Genomic DNA, 17,707 nt, shown 5'->3' with positions numbered 1-17,707 from the left:
GACTAACATTGGTAGATTAAGGACCAGGCTCTCCAGTAGAAATGATGGTAGTGTCATATTGATGAGAATAATGGTGTATTGAAACATAAGTAAAATTGGTGACATGCTGTAATAACATGAAAGTCGAGAAAATATATATAAATCATTGGATGAAATAGCCGCTCAGAAAAAGCATAAAGAAGAGTAAAAGAGAGCCAAAGATTAAACCAGTCTTCTGACCACCAGTAAGAGCATTGCCACCAAGTCCATATTGCTGATTCTGAGCAAAACCAGCAATCTCAACCATTTTGCTCTCAAAGAAACTCTGAGCAGCTCCACACGTTGGACATCTCCAATCTTCAGGCAACTTATCAAACTGAAAACCCGGTGGGATCGGGTACGATGGGTCACCCGCTGATTCATCGTACTTGTACCCACATGATCTACACTCGTAGATGCCAGTGTTTAGAACAGCAAACTTCTCCTCCATCCTTCGTTTCTCTATGGTGTCTTCGACTTCTTTGGTCTCTGTTTCTTGGGTTTGGTCGGAAGAAGGAAGAGGCGTCGCGGCATCGTCTCTGGAAACGGCTAAGTAACGAGGATGATGGTGAGTTGGATAAGAGATGGTGATGAAGATGTGGTGGTGTAGTTTCTTGCCATATCTGAGAAACGGCGTGGGTTTGATGAGGGAAGAATGGGAATGGGATTGGGATTGGGAGTGAGGGCAGAAGGAGAAGGTAGCACTCGCCATTGGTTCCTGTTTACTTATAATTTTTTGGGTTTGTTCATTGTTAGAGATGATGAAAATGTCGAAAGATAGATCCCATTGGAGAGGGAGAAAGGCATATGCTGCGCCCCCCGGATAAGATTTTTGAAGAGTATTGTGACAACCACGTGGCCTTCTTTCAATCCATCTTATTTCTTTACTAACCCCCAAAATGTCCCTCAGCCTTTCCGTTTCCATTTCCCCCCCTAAATCCCACTGTAGCATTATTGGTAAAGTAAAACATACATGTCAATTAAGACTAAAAATCTTCAAATTCCTTCTCAAGAGTTTTATTTAGATTTTTTTTTCGTGATCTTCACTACTTAGACTCATCAAGAATATAAACGTCCATACCAGAGAAATTTATCTCCTCGTAATCAATCTTGGGTCATCGATGCCTTTAAGATTATTTAACTTGGGAAGTTTTTTCCGCAAAATACTTATTACCTTTTTTAATTAATAACAAACTAAAAACGCAAAAAAATTCTAAAAAAGTATGAAAATACTTCAAACCAAAAAAAAAAAATCATCAAATAAACTGTGATTTCGCACCAAGAATGGGTTACCAATAACATGCAAAAAAATGTAGAGATTGGAAACCTTTTTGAAGCCTGAATTAACAGAAGACGTAAAAAGTGTTAGTCCTATCAAGGTCTACAAATTAAAAATGCAAAGCTAGCAGTTCGGCTCAAGCAAAGAGTTAAGAATGCAACCTACTAATTCTGTTACTCATCTTTTACAAGTGTCAGCCACCATACCTAAACAAACTCTACATAAGCATAACTAGCTAAACCGAACATTAAGACAAAGTGAAGCCTGTCAGGGGAGACCCACAGGTGGTATCTCTCTATTAACATTTTAGATCTGCCGTTTTTGCCTTGTCTTGATTCTCCTTCAAGCTCTTTGCGATCCATATAGCGGTTTCTCTTGGAGACACCTTACCTGGGCCAAAAGGCTTAAGCAACACGTTGAGTTCATCATATCTCCCTTCTTGTAACAATCTGGCACTAAACTCGCGCAATCCCTCCAAAGCATCAGCTCGTTGACGATACGACGATGGGTCAAATCGACATCTTTTTGTGTTAGATGATGTGGTCTGGCTTGATGCACCCACACTTGCACTCATGATGACCCGTCACTTATGTATTCTAACATGTTGTCTTGGATACCCTGCCATCTTGTGATGTTATCAGATCCTGATTTACACGTTTCAATTGTGCATTTGTCTTTTGTTATCGAGCGGTCTGAGACAGATGATCTTTTGGACGATGTTTTCCTTTGCATGGGAGAAGAAGATTTCCTGTTCATATGGAGCTAACGGAAAAATACCAATCTTATCAACTTGTGGCTCATTAATGGAATATTCTTGAGACTTCACTTTCTGCAAGATCCCAATAGTTGGATTGTATGCTAAGAAGTGGATAAGAATTACACAAAAGGCAAATAACTAAGTAATCGATGCAAAGTTTTGCTCTCTCGGTAATGTATGGGGGTCAGGATGATGATCCCAGTAAATGCCCTCTACTTTTATAGGAGGCAGTTAACCTTGAGCTACCTAGGGCTTTCGTCGTGAATTCCCGAGATTGCTCTCCGCGGAAGTTAGTGGATTTTCTCCTAAATTTGTCGGGCCGAAATCATGGCTTAGTAAATCTTGTTGGGCCGCGTGGCTTATTGGGAAAAGCCCATATCCAACAATAGTCCCCCCTTAGTCCGGATAGAGGCAGTCTTTTTGTGATCAGCGGATATGCTCGAATTGTCTATTAATATGCTTGCTCGGCACAGAACGCTCTAGATTTCCTCGGGAAATGAATTTGAAGCAGTGATCTTGGCAGTGTGCCAGTCTCACGTTTCGAGAAGCACTTGGAATAGAGGTGAAAGATTTTTGAAGTGAAATTTCCATTTTTATTTCTTATTTATGTCTCCTCTTTTCTTCTCTTTTTCTTCCCTTCCTCCACTCCATAAGAAGGTAATTTTCTCTTTCTCTTCTCTTTTTTTACTTATTTTGTTTTATTTCTCCTCTCTCTTTTTTTATAGTTTTGACCGACCGATCGAAAACTCTAATAAGCCGCCGCCCTTGTGGTTGCCATTTGAGATCGGAGATAGTTGTGTCACGATTCTTTGGTTGTGAAGCGGCATGAATATGGATGTCGGTATCTCTGACTTTTCTCCTCCGGATTCATCGTTGCGTGAAGCAGATGGAGAACAATTTGGCGAGTTGGGCTCTATGCGGCTGGTGATGACAACGTTTATGTTAGCGAAGGTTGGAGGGAGGCGTCGGTCCCTCTTGAGGTCGCAGACGGCAATCTCGTAGCTGGGACTTTAGGGCGGCATGACCTTGCCAAAGATGGTGTCGATCTCGACGATGACGAAACTATCGGTGAGATCAGAGGTCGGCGAATTGAGGTCGGCGTTCCTGCGGGTGAGTCGAGTGGTAAGGCAGGTCGGCAAATGGAGATTTGTACTATGAGTAGAGATCGAAAAAGTTGGGTATGGAGGTCGAGGTCGGCGCCAGTTCCTCGAGTGGAGATGGCGAGATTGAGATTGGTGTGGCGAGCGAGAATTCAGGTCGGCCAGTGGAGGTCGGCTCTCTCGCGTTAGATCGAGCAGGCGGAATCAAGACAGGTATCTCAAGCGAGGATGGAGGTCGGCTGATGGAGGTCGGCACTCGAGTTGTGAGCTCGCGTTCCGTGTCCTCTCATGGTAGTGGCAAAAATCTTGCTAACATGGAGCAGGACTTTGGTAAAGACTTCGAGGCATTGAGGCCCAGCTCTGCTATTGATATTAATGATAGGGTTGATAGCTGGAAAGATGCTTTTGATAGTATAGAAATTGACGTTAGGGTTGAGTATGGTGTCGGCATGGATGAATTAGTTGGCGATCGTGATTTTGACGACCTTCTTGCATCCAAGGAGGAGTACGAGAGTGATTCAGGTGGTAATCCTATAGAGGTTGCCTTGGTTTAGGATGCGGAACTATTGCTCGTCCCTGCCCAGGTCTGGCCGTTCTGGGCCTTGGTGCTTCCCCGGTAGGTTCCGATGACGATCTTGTAGTCATTGTCGATCCGATTGATCATGGTCCCTCGCTGTGTAAATTAGATATTATTGCTGAGATTGCACGGTGGTGTAAAAAGCCTGAGGGATTAATTTTTTGGGTCCCTAAACCTCACCAGTGCCCTTGGTGGCCCCATAAGGCTTCATTGGCCTTCATGACCAGTATTTCACTGAGTGCGGTCTTTGGCTTCCTCTTCCAGAGTTTCTGACGCGTTATTTTGCGAGACGTAGGATGGCTATCTCACAGCTTACTGTGGGAGGCATCCGTAACGCAGCTGGTTTGGCAACACTCGCGACGGAGTGCGGTGTAGAAGTTGATGTTCACTTTTTTGAGGAGGCTACCAGGCTTACGAAATTAAGAGACAGCCCGGGCCATTATTATACCAGCACTAGGTCGGGCCACAAAATTGTTATCGGGGCCGATAGGAAAGTTCGTCAATGGCAGCGCCGTTTCTTCTTCATCAAGTTGAATGAGTTTTCAGTTGATAATCTCGATTTGTTGTTTTTGATTCATACATGCTAGTTTTCCTTTTGGTTGGTCTTTAACCTTTATTTGTTCTTGCTGATGTTTGCAGAGCCTGTCGTCCATTTGCGTGCTCTTCTCTTGTAGGTTTTTTTGACAATCTCAAGAAGGTGAGGGAGAGAGGGGCGCTAAATTGGCCACAGGTTACTCAGAGATTTCGTAAGTTTCCTGCTCTCTTTGTGTTGTTGATTGCCACTATGCTTGATGATTATTAGGTTGTCATTCTTGGATGTTCTTCTTAGGTCTACCGCGCTTAAGGATGGGAAAAGTCAACGCTCGTCTTCCTCGATATGTCCATCAGTTCGAGAAAGCTGTTGATCCAGGGTCTTCTTGTGCCGCCGAGGTAGTTGATCCTTCGGTAGGTGACGGTGCTGAGGAGCGAGCTGCAGGTGATGCTAGGTCGACGGAGGTGGCTTCTGCTCGCGCCAACAAGAGGGCTTTCACGGTTCCTACCGCTCCTTGCATGTAGAAAAATTCGTCGCGTGTGAAACTTCTGACGCCTTAGCGATAGTTGCGGATTCGTCCGTGCGTCCCAATCCTGCGCGGAAGTGATCTTCTCACGTTGAGGTGGTTGTCCCTGAGCCCGAATCGTCTAAGAGGTCTAGGAGGGACGACATGCCTCGCGATACCACTAGGATTGATGATTTGTTCTCCTTCTCTTATAAACAAAGGATGAGTTGTTTTTTAGCAACGGTGTTGCTTGCGGCGAGCTTGCTAGCAAGATTCACGGCTCCTTTGACTTCCTTCCTTCTGTGGGTTCTCTCTTCGATCCTGAGATCTACAAATCCTGGGCTCGGAAGCACTTCCAGGTTGGTACTTCTCTTAGATTTTGCGTTATCTTTTCGATTATTGCATGGTTTTCTCACTCATGTTTTTAGGAGGCTGGAACTGTAAACCGCATGTTGGGGAGAGGTTGTAAAACAAACTCGACTAAAAGATGAGGTATAAAATGATTCTGGGGCGGAGCCTTATGACGCGAGAGTGTCACATACGGTTTCTTTGAAAAGGGTGTGATACCACCCCACCACCTATCAGGCCCGACGAGCGGTCCACGACATCCCTACTCACTTGTTCCATGCACATTGTTCTCATTGCAGAGTTGGAGAAGCGCTTGGCCGACCATCGTGGATCTGAGTCGTCCAGGAGGTTGTCGGAGTATCATCGCAGGGAGCTAGACAAGGAGAGAGAAATTTCTGCCGCCCTCACGAAACAGGTGGCCGAGCTCAAGGCTTCTCTTGATGCTTCCCGATCTCATCTTGAGCTTCAGGAGGCCTAGCCCTGGGCATTCGGGTTCCCGAACCCGATCGGGTTCAGGTTTTCGGATTTTTGGGTTTTCGGGTTTAGGCATATAGAACCCGTTTGGGTTTTTTGTACTTTCGGATCGGGTTTGGTATTACCCATTCGGGTTCGGGTTTTTCGGGTATACCTGAACTCAAACAAATCACGAAAAAAGAAATTTTTGTTTTTTTTTTAATCTTTTTATAAATTTTAGAACATATGTATATATATAAATATTAAATATTTCACATTAAAACAAAGAAACTAAGATAGCAAGATGGTTTAATATGCACCATTAAATGTCCAAGGTATTGAGTTTGATCCCCCTAGATGCATTTTTACATTTATTTTGGACTAGTTCGGGTTTTATTTCGGGTTCGGATATTACCCGAACCGGATCGGGTATCCGAACCTCAGAGGTACTGAACCCGAACCCAAACCAAACCACCTATTTCGGGTCGGGTTCGTGTTCGGGTTTCGGGTTCGGATAATATGCCCAGGGCTACGACCAGGCGTCTCAGAGGGCAAGGATGCAGCAGTCGTTTGACGGGTGGCTATTGGCAGAGCGGCTGGGCGTTAATGTCAAGTTTGCTGGCTACAGGTCTAGTATTGAGAGGATGAGGAGACACATCCTTGATAATAGGGCGGCAAACGAGTCTGTTCTGACGTTGAGCCAGGTGATAGGCACATATGAGTGTCTCGAGGAGTTGGTGAAAAGTGGTACCGTCATTCCTACGGCGACGATGCTTGGTTTGGAATCCGACGTGAAGGTGTGGTAGGACAAGGTCTGCAGCTTTGATATCACAGATGTTCTAGACAGCGACGTGGGGCCTTTCCCAGAGACTATGGCCGCCGTGGAGGGCGTGATCGTTCCTGTGACTCCTGCTGAGGGGTGCAGAAGTTCCTACGACTACCAGAAAGAGCGCAGAGTGTGTGACGATTGTTGTGGTGGGGGCACTCGTGGTCTCCGAGACTCAGGCCGCTGCCGACCAGTAATTTGTGCTTTACATTCCTTAGCTTGAACTTTATTTCCATTTTGTAGCGGATGTTGAGCCGTGTAGGCATTGTATTATTATTATTTTTTTTGGACTTTTGCATTATGGTTGGATTTTATTGTTCGGTTTTATGACTTGTGCTCATCATTCTATGGGCGTGATTTTTGAGGGGCTGTTGGATTGGTCATTTTGCCTCGGGAAATTGCGCCCTTTGCTCTATAAATTCGCCTTCATTTTATTAACTTCTCACCATTCCATTCCCCTTTTAAGAACATAAATTCTGTTTGTTAGATAATTGACGTCGCTCCTATGCCTGTAACGACAAGGTCGGCGTGGTTGAGGAAGGCTCGAGAGCGGCTTGTTGCGAGGTACATTCGCTCTCCAGATGATGTAATTTGTGCAGAGATTGAATCGTATCATGCTTGGATCCAGACGCTGAGGGCGTACATCATAGCTCTTCGTCGTCAGTTCGAACGTGTTTTCCAGTTTTGTCGGGTAGACGGGACTGTGGACTATCTTGAGCATATGATCGCTGATGAACTTTTCATTACGAAGTGGAGGATGGATCGGATGCTAGAAGAGTGCTCGCGTTGCAGGGCGTTAATGGATGAGGTGGAGGTTACTGATCTCTTAGAGGGCGATCTTGAGCCCCTGACAAGGAGACCCTTCAAGGATCATATGGAGATCGCCGCTTGTCGAGCTTGCATTGAGAAATTACGTCGCTACATCATTCACATGGAAAGTACGGACCAAATGTTCTGCGAGAGCAGCTGTGCTGAAGGGATCTTGATAAAATGGCCGCTAGGGGTGCTGACGTTCTGATGGACACGCTAGAAGAGTTGCGGGGAGAATGCTGATTTTGGCATATAAAGCTCGGCGAGCTGGAAGTCAATGAGCCTTCCAATGCCAACCTGGGTATTGAAGCCTGAGCTTCGAAGTCGTCACTTGCTGTTTTTTCGTTGTTATGGGTTTTATGTAATGTTACTTTGGAATAAACGTTTTATTGTGTTTTCCGTTGGTTTTCTTTCCTCTCCTTGGTATCGAAATGTATTTTACGGAGCGAGACGTCTCTCGGCTTATACTGTTACGTTAATCGAATACCAAGTTTTAGGGTGGTAGTCGAGATGAGCTCGTCGTACTGTTTAGGTGCAGCTCTGGTCGTCACCTTACCCTGTGTTTGCCACGAGGTCGGAAAAAGAATGGAAGTAAGGACTTGGCTTATACAAACTTGACCGCCTGCTAGCTGATTGCGAAGCTGGGTCGGCTTATTTGGGTGGGTTATTTCATTGCTGCATCCATGAGGAACGTGTTTTAAATCGTTTCCGTGGTCAAAGGGACGATGTAAGAACTTGACATCTCGTTAAGACGGACTCGTGGAGCCAGATTAGAGCGCTACATTTTGACAATCAAATTCGACGGTCGCCATTTCTACGAAGATTCCAGATCGAGACATGGCGAACTTAGGAAACTCCAGTAAAGAATTCAACACCATGACCCAGTAACCAGCGCCTTCGGAACAATGATGGGGGCGAACAAGAGCACGCGCTCTCCCGCCTCCACCTTCCAAGACGACCACAGTCGAGGGTGCTGCACCAAACAACATAACCTCTGTACCAGCGTCCGATGCGCCCTTAGAACCTGTCACTGCCATACATGCCGAGCATGGACCTGCTACGGACCAGACTGCCGTCAACGATGCCAGCCTACCAGGAAACACGGACTATTGACGACCTGATGCAAACCATCCTTGGTCGACTCGACAGCCAGGAAACACGGACTATTGAACGGCTCGAAGCAATCGTGGCAGCACAGGAAGCTTCGCAAAATCAGATCAGCATGCTCCAACGACGAAGGAGTGAGCGTCAATACGAGAGTGCTCCTGCTGACCAGAACGCGAATCCACTTCCAGTAGCGCCGATATCTGTAGAGGAGTGCTACGAAAGCCATAGGCGCCGACTTGCATCTATTAACGTAGGTTCCGTTGACGAACACATCGGAGAAGGGCCATCCGACGACCAAAACAGGACGCATGGCCAAGGCCAACAGAGCGGAAGTCCACCAACTCCAACACAGCCGAACCATCGGTCGGATGAAGATCTCAAGGACGAAACCATACGACGCCTAGAAACGATGGTAAAGGGCCTATCATCAAAGGTCCACCGAGCAACGAGCTCAGCTCCCAATCTCGACCGGGTGCTCGAGGAAGCCCAATGCTTGCCCTTCACGGCGAGAATCTCAAGGGTCTGCGTTCATTAAGTCAACAAATTTAAGTTCACTCATTATAACGGGCTGACCGATCCTAACAATTCTTAACATCAATGAGCGTTGCGATCGGCCGAGCACATTTCAGCTAGGAAGATACATTTAACCGGATTCAGCTGATCGCAACGCTCATTGATATTTTTAAAGATCTGTTCATTCAGATGGAGGTCGACTTACGGACGGCCGAGCACGATGTTCAACCGCTCACCGGATTCGACGGTGATACGGTCGTGACGGTAGGAACGATCATGCTACCAGTTTATGTCGATGGAACGATGCTATTGTTGACAAACCAATTATGTACAACGTCATACTTGTCACAACTTGGCTACACCGGAGGAAATCCACCCGGAAATTCCATAAGAGATCGACGAAAATTGGGTTTATTCGCCTCCCGGCAATTCCATAAGAGACAATTCATCATGAATGCTTTAATTAAACGTAGAACCACCAGGGAACCCCGTCATTGCGCACCAACTTGATCCCCAAGCGCCATCGAGTACTCCTCTCCACTTGATGCCGAGACCTTCCCCACCTTCTCCATGGCTTCCTCCACATCTGCTAATGTCACAACTCCACCGGATGTCGACGGCGGCCGGACCCCATCATCCTTCATCCCACCGACAGTGAACACTCTGCCTGCTCGACCCTGATTCTCCACCTCAACCGCAACCGTTTACCCGAGACTGCCAAATTGGACTCCCTGCTTACGGTCCAAATACCAACCCCATAGTGGGCTTATTGATTTTGGGGCCTGTACTCTTCGGCCCAATGTTTTTTTAATTCTTAGACCCACTCATCTTCTTACTCAACCCACCTCCTCTGTTCCCGCCAGCACTGCGAGCCTCTTTCCCTCGACTCAAAATTTCCTTATCTTGATCGATTCGCATAACTACTCCCGGCATATTCTCAGTGTTCACATTTTCCTTATTCGCCTCCCTAGATTCTCTAGTTTCCCTTAATCCATCCACCGAATCCTCAATCAACCCACCAAATTTGTTAGATATGGCAACATTTCCCGAACCACAGTTGGATGCAATCTCCACCATTTTCTCCGCTTGATTCACTCCTGATCCACCCGCCGCGAAAACCAGACTTTTCGTCGGAGCTAAAGCTTTCCGACCCGAACAGCGGACAGCTATAAACCCATCCTTATCCGTCTCCCCCTGTCCCAAATGCGAAGCTTCATTCTGCACCCGCATCTGGACCATATCCTCTGACAATTTTTGAGAACACATACTCACGGAATGCCCATAAATTCCACACGCCGGACAAATGTTAGCTCACCATCCTCCCCATCCGGAAACTCCATACTCACCCTCGAGTCCACAAACTCATCATCCAAAACCTGCTCCGGAACCGACCTACCACCACCGTTACTACTCTGTACCGTGTCCACATAGGACAACACCGGCCTCGGTACGTCCCCAGGTGGACGCCCCACATCCTCCATGCTCGCATCTTGACTCTCGTCTCCACAAACCCTAGCCGTCTCCACAAAGGACTTTGGTTTTGTTCCTATCTAGGTATGTTTATATTCAGTTAACGGTGGCTTTTCTGTGACATCATAATTAGATATTTCATTTTTCTTTTTTTTTAATATAAAAACTGTATTTACACATACATAGTAACTTTTAAATTTTTAAGAAGTGTAAAATATATAAATTTAAATATTAAATTTTTTTAATAACACTGACTAGATATATTGCAGGATGAGTTATATATATGACGGGATGATTTTGAATCAATAATAATAATAAATTAAAATATCATTAAACTTAACAACACCAACACCAATGTACGGTTTAAAAAAATAAATCATGTTTTAACCTTCCAATAGTCATTGGGTAGCACTTTAAAACTCGATAAAATTTCATTAACACTATAAACCTTTAAAATGATTTTACTAACACTTTGAACCTTTAAAATGATTTTACTAATACTTTGAACATTTAAATTGATTTTACTAACATTTTAAACATTAAAACTAACTTTCATTTTTGTACCGCCATAAAAACTAACGGAATAATAAAATTTGTCAACGCGAAATAGTTAAAATATGTTGGTTTAATATAAATTTTAATTAGTTTTAGTTTTTATAAATAAATAAACAGATAAAAAAAATTGTGTTAGTGAAATCATTTTAAAGGTTTATAGTGTTAGTGAAAATATCTCAAAGTTTAAAGTGCTACTCAATGACACTTTGAAGGTTTAAAATGTGATTTTCCCGTTAAACAAATATAGTTTCACGGTATATCACGAGTTTTTAGATGAAATGTTAAATTTAATCGTATATAGTAAATTTAAAACTTTTAAGAAGTTTAAAATATTACAATTGATATATCTAAACTTAATAAAAGTTTAAAATTATGAATATTTAAACATAATAAATTTTCAAAATAACACAAATATTGCAGGACGATTATATGACATGATAGAGTAAATTAATAATACTAAAAAATAAAACATCATTAATATGGTACTTACATATGGTTAAATCCTCATTTTACTATTTTAACAACACCAGTATAAAATGTATAGAATCAAACTGATTTAGTTAAGATTGTATTAAACAAAAATATTGTGTGTTATACCGCAGGTTATATAATTAATCACTAGAATTAATAAAATAGTACATTAGCAAAATAAATACTAAACTAATATATTAACAAAAGTTTAAAATAAAAACTTGTCCCGCGGTATACCGTGGATCATAATCTATTATGATTATATATTTACAACAAGACTTTTACAAACGTATTGTTTTAGTTAAATATATAGAAGACACTTTTACAGTACTAAAATAGTAAAATGATTTCTTACATGCATTCTTACCAAACACACACACAAAAAAAAAGTATATAATTATTCTTTTTTTTTTTCATTACGAACTTTCTTTTGGAATAGGAGAAGAAAACAAACCCGAATATTTAAAAAAAAACACGAAAAAGATTTCTAATTAAATTTCCAAAAGTATCAATGATTTAGTTATTTTTCCTTTTTATAATTTTTAATGTTATTACAAAACACTACATTACTATTTTCTTCTATTGTTTTTTTTTGTTTAAATGCTAAGTGGTTTTTTACTCATTCTAGTTACTCCCAAAGAAATATTTTAATTTTTTTTAACTTTTCAATATTTCATATTGTTTACTACATAAATCTCAGTATATTATCAATATTTTTTACTTTCATATTAATTCGGCTAAAAAAAACTCAGTTTTCAAGTGAGATTTCAAAAAATATCCACAAACTGGAATTTTTTAGCAATTTTTATTTTTTCTCCGTCCATTTTACTCTCTGTAAAACAATATAAATAATTTGAGGATGTCATCACTCTAATCTTTCCCGAGCAATACTTGGGTTCATCCATTTTTGTTTTAACAAATAAAAATGCACCATGTCATATTTTATCTAAATAAAATTTGAAAACTAAATAAATAAAATAGATTAAAATGTAAATCTTTAACAAAAATATTAATTTAGTTGAATCTAAACAGACACATAGTCTCGTTTAATTGTAAAATTTAACCTCTAATTCTCTTTTATAAACTCAAATCGACATATAATCTCGTTTAATATTATAAAATCTAAACTTTATTTCTCTTTCATAAAACCAAACCGACATATAATTTGTTTGGTTCTTATTTATAAACATTTATCCTCTTATATGAATTCAAACCATAATCTTCCTTTATAAACTCAAATTGACACATAATCTTGTTCAACTATAGACTCTAATCTTTCTTTATAAACTCAAACTTACATATAATTTTGTTTAATTGTAAGATTAAACCCTAAATCTTCATTTATAAATTTAAACAGACATATCTTCTCATTTAATTGCAAAATGTAAACTCTGAATCCTCATTTCTAAACTCAAACCAAGGTATAGTTTTATTTATTTGAAACATTGAAATCCTAAACTTATTATATAAATTCAACTCAATATTTAAATTCATTTAATAAAATGTCTACAAATATTTTTTCTTCTGTGTTTTGTTTTCTGATTTTAATTTTAATTTATTTTTTATAGATAATATTACATGAAATATTGCTGTATTTTGATTGGCTAAATAAGAGGGTGTGAATAAGAGAGTGAACCAAAGAATATTTTTTTTGTAATTTATCAATAACATGAACACATTGGTTCAGTTTAGTCTAATAATCCACCTTACCAATTGCCAAACCGGTTTTTCTCTTTTTTTTTAAAACCAAAAAAAAAAAAAAAAAAACTCCCTCCAAATGTTTTCCAATCAGTCTCACGCATTTGCCCTTATAAAACCCTAGCGACCTGAAGAAAGAAAAAGAAAACAAAACCCTAGCCATCAGTCATCATTACACCATTTCCTCCATTGAGAAATTTGACCATGGTGGCTACTTCTGCCTTTCTGAAATTAACTCCGCTTCAATGGAACCCATCTTTTTCATACAAGCAACATCGACATCATCATCCTTATGTTCATTTCTACTCCAAACCACAAAGCAGATCAAATCTTGGTCGTCTACAAATCGCCGTCAAATACAAACAACCAACGTGTTTTGATGCAGATGGGAGATCTGAATCGAATCATGCTCAATTACGGAAGAATTCACTTTACAAAATCGAGATTCAGATCAAGAAAACATTAGATTCTCTGAAAAAACCTGCTATAGCTGCGGTATTTATGCTTGGTCTACTTTTGTTATGTGATAATAATTGGGCCTTGGCTGCGTCTGGTGGTAGAATTGGCGGTAGCGCCTTCTCGTCTAGGTCTCAGAGTTCTAAGAGCTCTTCTTCCTCTTCTACAACGTTTTCTAAGTCGTCATCGTCATCAGGTTCGAGCTACTCGTCGCCATCGTCATCAGGCTCGAGCTACTCGTCGCCATCTTCATCAGGTTCGAGCTACTCGTCGCCATCGTCATCAGCTTCGAGCTACTCGTCGCCATCGTCATCAGCTTCGAGCTACTCGTCGCCATCGTCATCAGCTTCGAGCTACTCGTCGCCATCGTCATCAGCTTCGAGCTACTCGTCTACACACTCGGAAAACTCCTGTTACTTGGAACCAAGATTATGGGTATCGGCTCCAAGCTCCATGGACTCAGCTCCGAGCTCCTCGGAATCGGCTTCGAGATCCGAGGTCTCTTGTTACGACAGTTATAGCAGCGGTTGTAGCCATTGCTTGGGTCGGTAATATCATTGCAGAAAAGTCACAGAACCACATTCTAACCAATGCTAAGACAACTAGCGTCCTTAGACTACAGGTGGTCTCTCTCTTTAGTTTTGAAACCTTAATTCGATAATATTCTCTTAGCTGCTCTGCTCACAAGGAATATATATTGTCATACCTGTAGGTTTGAGTGGTACGTTAGATGAATTACTAGAATAGTCAAATAATAGCTGAAACACTTGAGCTGAATAAAGTTTTCTCATTGTATTCATAAGACACTTCCAAAGAAAAAAAAAACTAGGAAAAAGTAGATGACAAAGTATTTAGTAAACCTTCAAAATGCATGACCAAATCATTTAGCTATACAGCTTCATTGGATTATGCTTCGGTTGCACTTACACTTAGATGAGTTTCTTATTCCGATATGTATATCTGTGTCAGGTGGGGTTGCTTGGCTCAGCGAGGACCTTACAACAAGATTTCAATAGCCTTGCTGAAACTGCAGATACATCCACACCGGAGGGTCTAAGCTATGTTTTAACCGGGATAACATATTCCTTGATATACATATACTTAAATCTTTTTTTACCCTATCATATGTGAAAAATGTTAAATGACCTTTTTCTTTTGTGTTTAGAATGAGACGTTATTTGGTGAAAAAAATGTTAATTTGACTTAAATGATGTAAATTGCTAAAATAAGTTGCAGGTGTTAATGAAAACTATAGTGACCTGTATAAAAACTACATATCATTTCTAGCTACTTGATTTTTCTGTGTATTACGTACAGAGGCAACATTGGCTTTGTTGAGGCACCCGGACTATTGCATCTCTTGTTATTCATCAGTAAGTCCAGAGGTTCTCTCTGATCATGAACGAGTTGCAACATTTAACATATTCTAGCCTGGTTCCATCACCTGGTCTAGTAATTATATGGTAGCAGAACCTAACCACTCTTTGATCTGTATCATGTACTTTTCAGGTGGATGTGAAGCCGTGTATAGAAGAAGGAGAGAAGCAATTTAATCAACTCTCCGTTGAAGAACGGGGAAAATTCGACGAGGAAACGCTTGTTAACGTGAATAGCAAAAAGATACGAAGCTCAAAGATTCATAGAGCTAGCGGTTTGAACAATGAATATATTGTGGTAAACTTATACAAAAACTCCAAAGTCTAGTGGGACAGGGTAGCAAGACAGTTATAATTAAACCTCGTAAAAATGGCGAAAGCAGTTATATAATTTGCAAAACACACTCGCTCCAAAGTAATATTAGGTTATTGTGCTTTTATGTGTTTAATAATTCTTTAACAGGAAGTGTTTTGTTTCATGATCAGGTAACCATATTGGTCGCTACAGAGGGTACACTTAAACTGGAGACAATAAAGGGAAGTGGAGATTTGAAGGAAGCCTTACATAAACTCGGGTTGATACCGAGTAACAAAATATTGGTAAGAGAATCATACTTGTATCCGTAACTTGCTTAATCATGAGAATGGTTTAGTCTTGTAAATTAAAGATGTGAAACAAAATGCTGCAGGCAGTAGAAGTACTTTGGACACCACAGAACGACAAGGACGTTTTGTCAGAAAGAGAACTACTTGAAGATTACCCACTTTTACGGCCTTTCTAAATCCGAACCGGTTTAGTATCATCAGCAAACCGTGCGATATATCTAGAGCTTAATTGGGTTGATACTTTGATTCCTTATTATTCACGGCCAAAACCGGTTTAAATATGATTAAACCAACATTTATTTACTTAATACCGGATTTTGTTCAATTCAACTAATAAACCGGATTGGTTTGATCCTATTATTGGTATGAATGGAATTTGAATTTTGAAGTTTAAATCAGTTTATTTTTCTAGTTATCCAATTTCAATCTTATTTTATTGCGTTTGTGTAGTTTCGGTTAGTTTTTATTTTTTATTTTATCAAAATCCATAGAGTACCTCTTTTCTTTTCGTTTTTTCTTTCGAGTTTTGCATTTTAATTTGTCTCCACATTATTATCAACCGGTTTCGATCCATCACTGATAGCAAAACCGGTTTAATAAACTTCTTCAAAATCTTTTTTCAAAGAAAAAGAAAGACGGTATTTTATACAACTCCAACTTACAAGCATAGAACCCCCTGGAAACAGATAACATGGAGATCACGACTCCTACTTAAAGGTAAAAGCCAACACGAGTTAAAGCTCAAAATACAAGAAAGATTACTCCTAATCCGGATAGACTCAAGGACTTCGGTTATATTTCATCTCCCTCATTCAAATCAAATCACATACATATGGTCAATACTCAATATTAATTAATGTCGTATCATTTTTTTTTTTGGTGAAAAATTAATGTCGTATCATAGAGAGGGGATTTGGACTCTATTTCAGTTTTAGAATCTGCTAATTAAACTTGAGATAAAAACGAAACTGTTAATTAAATTACCTAATAAAAAGTCCGCAAACGTTTCAAGACGATAACTAATACCAATGCTCGTTTCTTCCCATATAAATATAACTAAAGGAGGTTAGTATTGATCATTCAGAAACATACTCGAGAAAGAGTCATTTGTACCAATATTATATTTCAATCTTCCTATTTCCTTCATCATGGCTATCAAAAACGTGATTTTTGCTGTAGCGACTGTATGTATTGTGGTTTCGGTAAATGCTCAGCTACCATTTCCATTCCAACCGAGTTCTCGTATACCAGGATTTCCTGATATAACAAAATGTTGGTCAACGTTGATGGATATTCCTGGATGCATTGCTGAGATTTCTCTATCCATAATCACCGGAAAGTTTGGTAGCATAGGTCCAGCTTGCTGCAAGGCATTTTTGGAAGTCGAAGCTAATTGCATCCCAAAAATTCCGGTTAAGCCATTTTTCCCTCCTATGTTGAAGGAACAATGCTCAAGAATTGCTGGTGCAGTTCCTCCTACCACAAAGTAGAATTTTAAAATAGTTATGCTTTAAACCATTTGTTCGTTTTAGTTTTAGTTGATCAATAAAGTTGGATGTTATGATTTTGTATGCAATATAACGATATTTTAGTCACTCTTCAAGACTACAAAATCATACTCTACTACGAGGGGAGCAATCATATTTTAGTTACTTTTTTTCCCTAATGTTGTATGCTCGAGACAGCTACACAAGATCTAATACCACATGAGATCCGTTTCATTCCATACAATAAGCAAAGATTGTTCATCAATATCAAAAACATCGAAGAGCTATATCTATAAAGTTAGTTTTTTTCTCTTCTTATTCTGCCACCTAAATATTCACCTAAACACATTTTTTTTACTTTAAAATACTTATTTAGTGCATACAGTATTTATGTTACTTATAATTAATAGAAAGATTAAATAATAAATAATAATAAATAAAATATTAAAATAAGAAAAAACAATACTGGAAATTTTTTATTATTGGTATAATATAATTCAACTTTTCTTTTAAACTGATCGTAGTTTAAAAAAATTGTTTTTTATGCGTTCTTGACAAAATTGTTTTTTCGGTAATGTGGTTGAAATCGCAGGCGGCAGCGCAAGAGAAGTTTAAACTCAGCGTTGATGCATACAAGTCTCTATTGACTTTACACATAGGCATTGATGCACCATCTTAGCATTAGTTGATAAGGGTGCTTTTGAAAGTACTTCCAGAGTTCTACCAGTTATTTAGGTTTGATTCATGAGGATACCAGTTACGT

At 40.1% G+C, this 17,707-nt stretch overlaps 4 protein-coding genes across 4 annotated transcripts; 3 read left to right on the top strand and 1 right to left on the bottom strand.

The window, feature by feature from the left end:
* Window positions 1-58: 58 nt before the first annotated feature.
* On the bottom strand, window positions 59-1,016 carry LOC104750271 (uncharacterized). The gene has a single exon (XM_010472043.2). The coding sequence runs from the start codon at window positions 968-970 to the stop codon at window positions 143-145; it is 828 nt and encodes a 275-aa protein (XP_010470345.2). The 5' UTR covers window positions 971-1,016; the 3' UTR covers window positions 59-142.
* A 3,011-nt stretch (window positions 1,017-4,027) lies between these two features.
* LOC147925415 (uncharacterized) lies at window positions 4,028-5,493 on the top strand. The gene is made up of 5 exons (XM_087492620.1): window positions 4,028-4,296; window positions 4,371-4,477; window positions 4,561-4,763; window positions 4,990-5,127; window positions 5,416-5,493. The coding sequence occupies exons 1-5, from the start codon at window positions 4,028-4,030 to the stop codon at window positions 5,491-5,493; spliced, it is 795 nt and encodes a 264-aa protein (XP_087348746.1).
* A 7,730-nt stretch (window positions 5,494-13,223) lies between these two features.
* LOC104753540 (FLUCTUATING-LIGHT-ACCLIMATION protein 1, chloroplastic-like) lies at window positions 13,224-15,633 on the top strand. Its single transcript, XM_087492619.1, has 7 exons — window positions 13,224-13,767; window positions 13,991-14,097; window positions 14,445-14,543; window positions 14,789-14,848; window positions 14,985-15,149; window positions 15,338-15,451; window positions 15,541-15,633. Exons 1-7 carry the CDS (start codon window positions 13,224-13,226, stop codon window positions 15,631-15,633), a joined length of 1,182 nt encoding a protein of 393 aa, XP_087348745.1.
* A 930-nt stretch (window positions 15,634-16,563) lies between these two features.
* Window positions 16,564-17,080, top strand: LOC109129416 (uncharacterized). The gene has a single exon (XM_019237638.2). It carries the CDS (start codon window positions 16,606-16,608, stop codon window positions 16,945-16,947), a length of 342 nt encoding a protein of 113 aa, XP_019093183.2. The 5' UTR covers window positions 16,564-16,605; the 3' UTR covers window positions 16,948-17,080.
* Window positions 17,081-17,707: the final 627 nt, after the last annotated feature.

Source organism: Camelina sativa, chromosome 16 (genome assembly GCF_030686135.1).
Source record: "Camelina sativa cultivar CO46 ecotype springtype chromosome 16, ASM3068613v1".
In the NCBI taxonomy this organism is placed as follows: Eukaryota; Viridiplantae; Streptophyta; class Magnoliopsida; order Brassicales; family Brassicaceae; genus Camelina; species Camelina sativa.
This window is presented reverse-complemented; position numbering and strand designations above follow the sequence as displayed.

Excerpts from the sequence above, each read along its gene's own strand:
- LOC104750271 (XM_010472043.2), bottom strand. The coding sequence starts at position 970 with ATGCTACAGTGGGATTTAGGGGGGGAAATGGAAACGGAAAGGCTGAGG.
- LOC147925415 (XM_087492620.1), top strand. The coding sequence starts at position 4,028 with ATGGCTATCTCACAGCTTACTGTGGGAGGCATCCGTAACGCAGCTGGT. Across the intron at positions 4,297-4,370 it reads GTTGATAATCTCGATTTGTT|AGCCTGTCGTCCATTTGCGT; the intron begins GTTTTTGATTCA and ends TGATGTTTGCAG. Across the intron at positions 5,128-5,415 it reads GGGCTCGGAAGCACTTCCAG|AGTTGGAGAAGCGCTTGGCC; the intron begins GTTGGTACTTCT and ends TTCTCATTGCAG.
- LOC104753540 (XM_087492619.1), top strand. The coding sequence starts at position 13,224 with ATGGTGGCTACTTCTGCCTTTCTGAAATTAACTCCGCTTCAATGGAAC. Across the intron at positions 14,098-14,444 it reads CTAGCGTCCTTAGACTACAG|GTGGGGTTGCTTGGCTCAGC; the intron begins GTGGTCTCTCTC and ends TATCTGTGTCAG. Across the intron at positions 15,452-15,540 it reads TACCGAGTAACAAAATATTG|GCAGTAGAAGTACTTTGGAC; the intron begins GTAAGAGAATCA and ends AAAATGCTGCAG.
- LOC109129416 (XM_019237638.2), top strand. The coding sequence starts at position 16,606 with ATGGCTATCAAAAACGTGATTTTTGCTGTAGCGACTGTATGTATTGTG.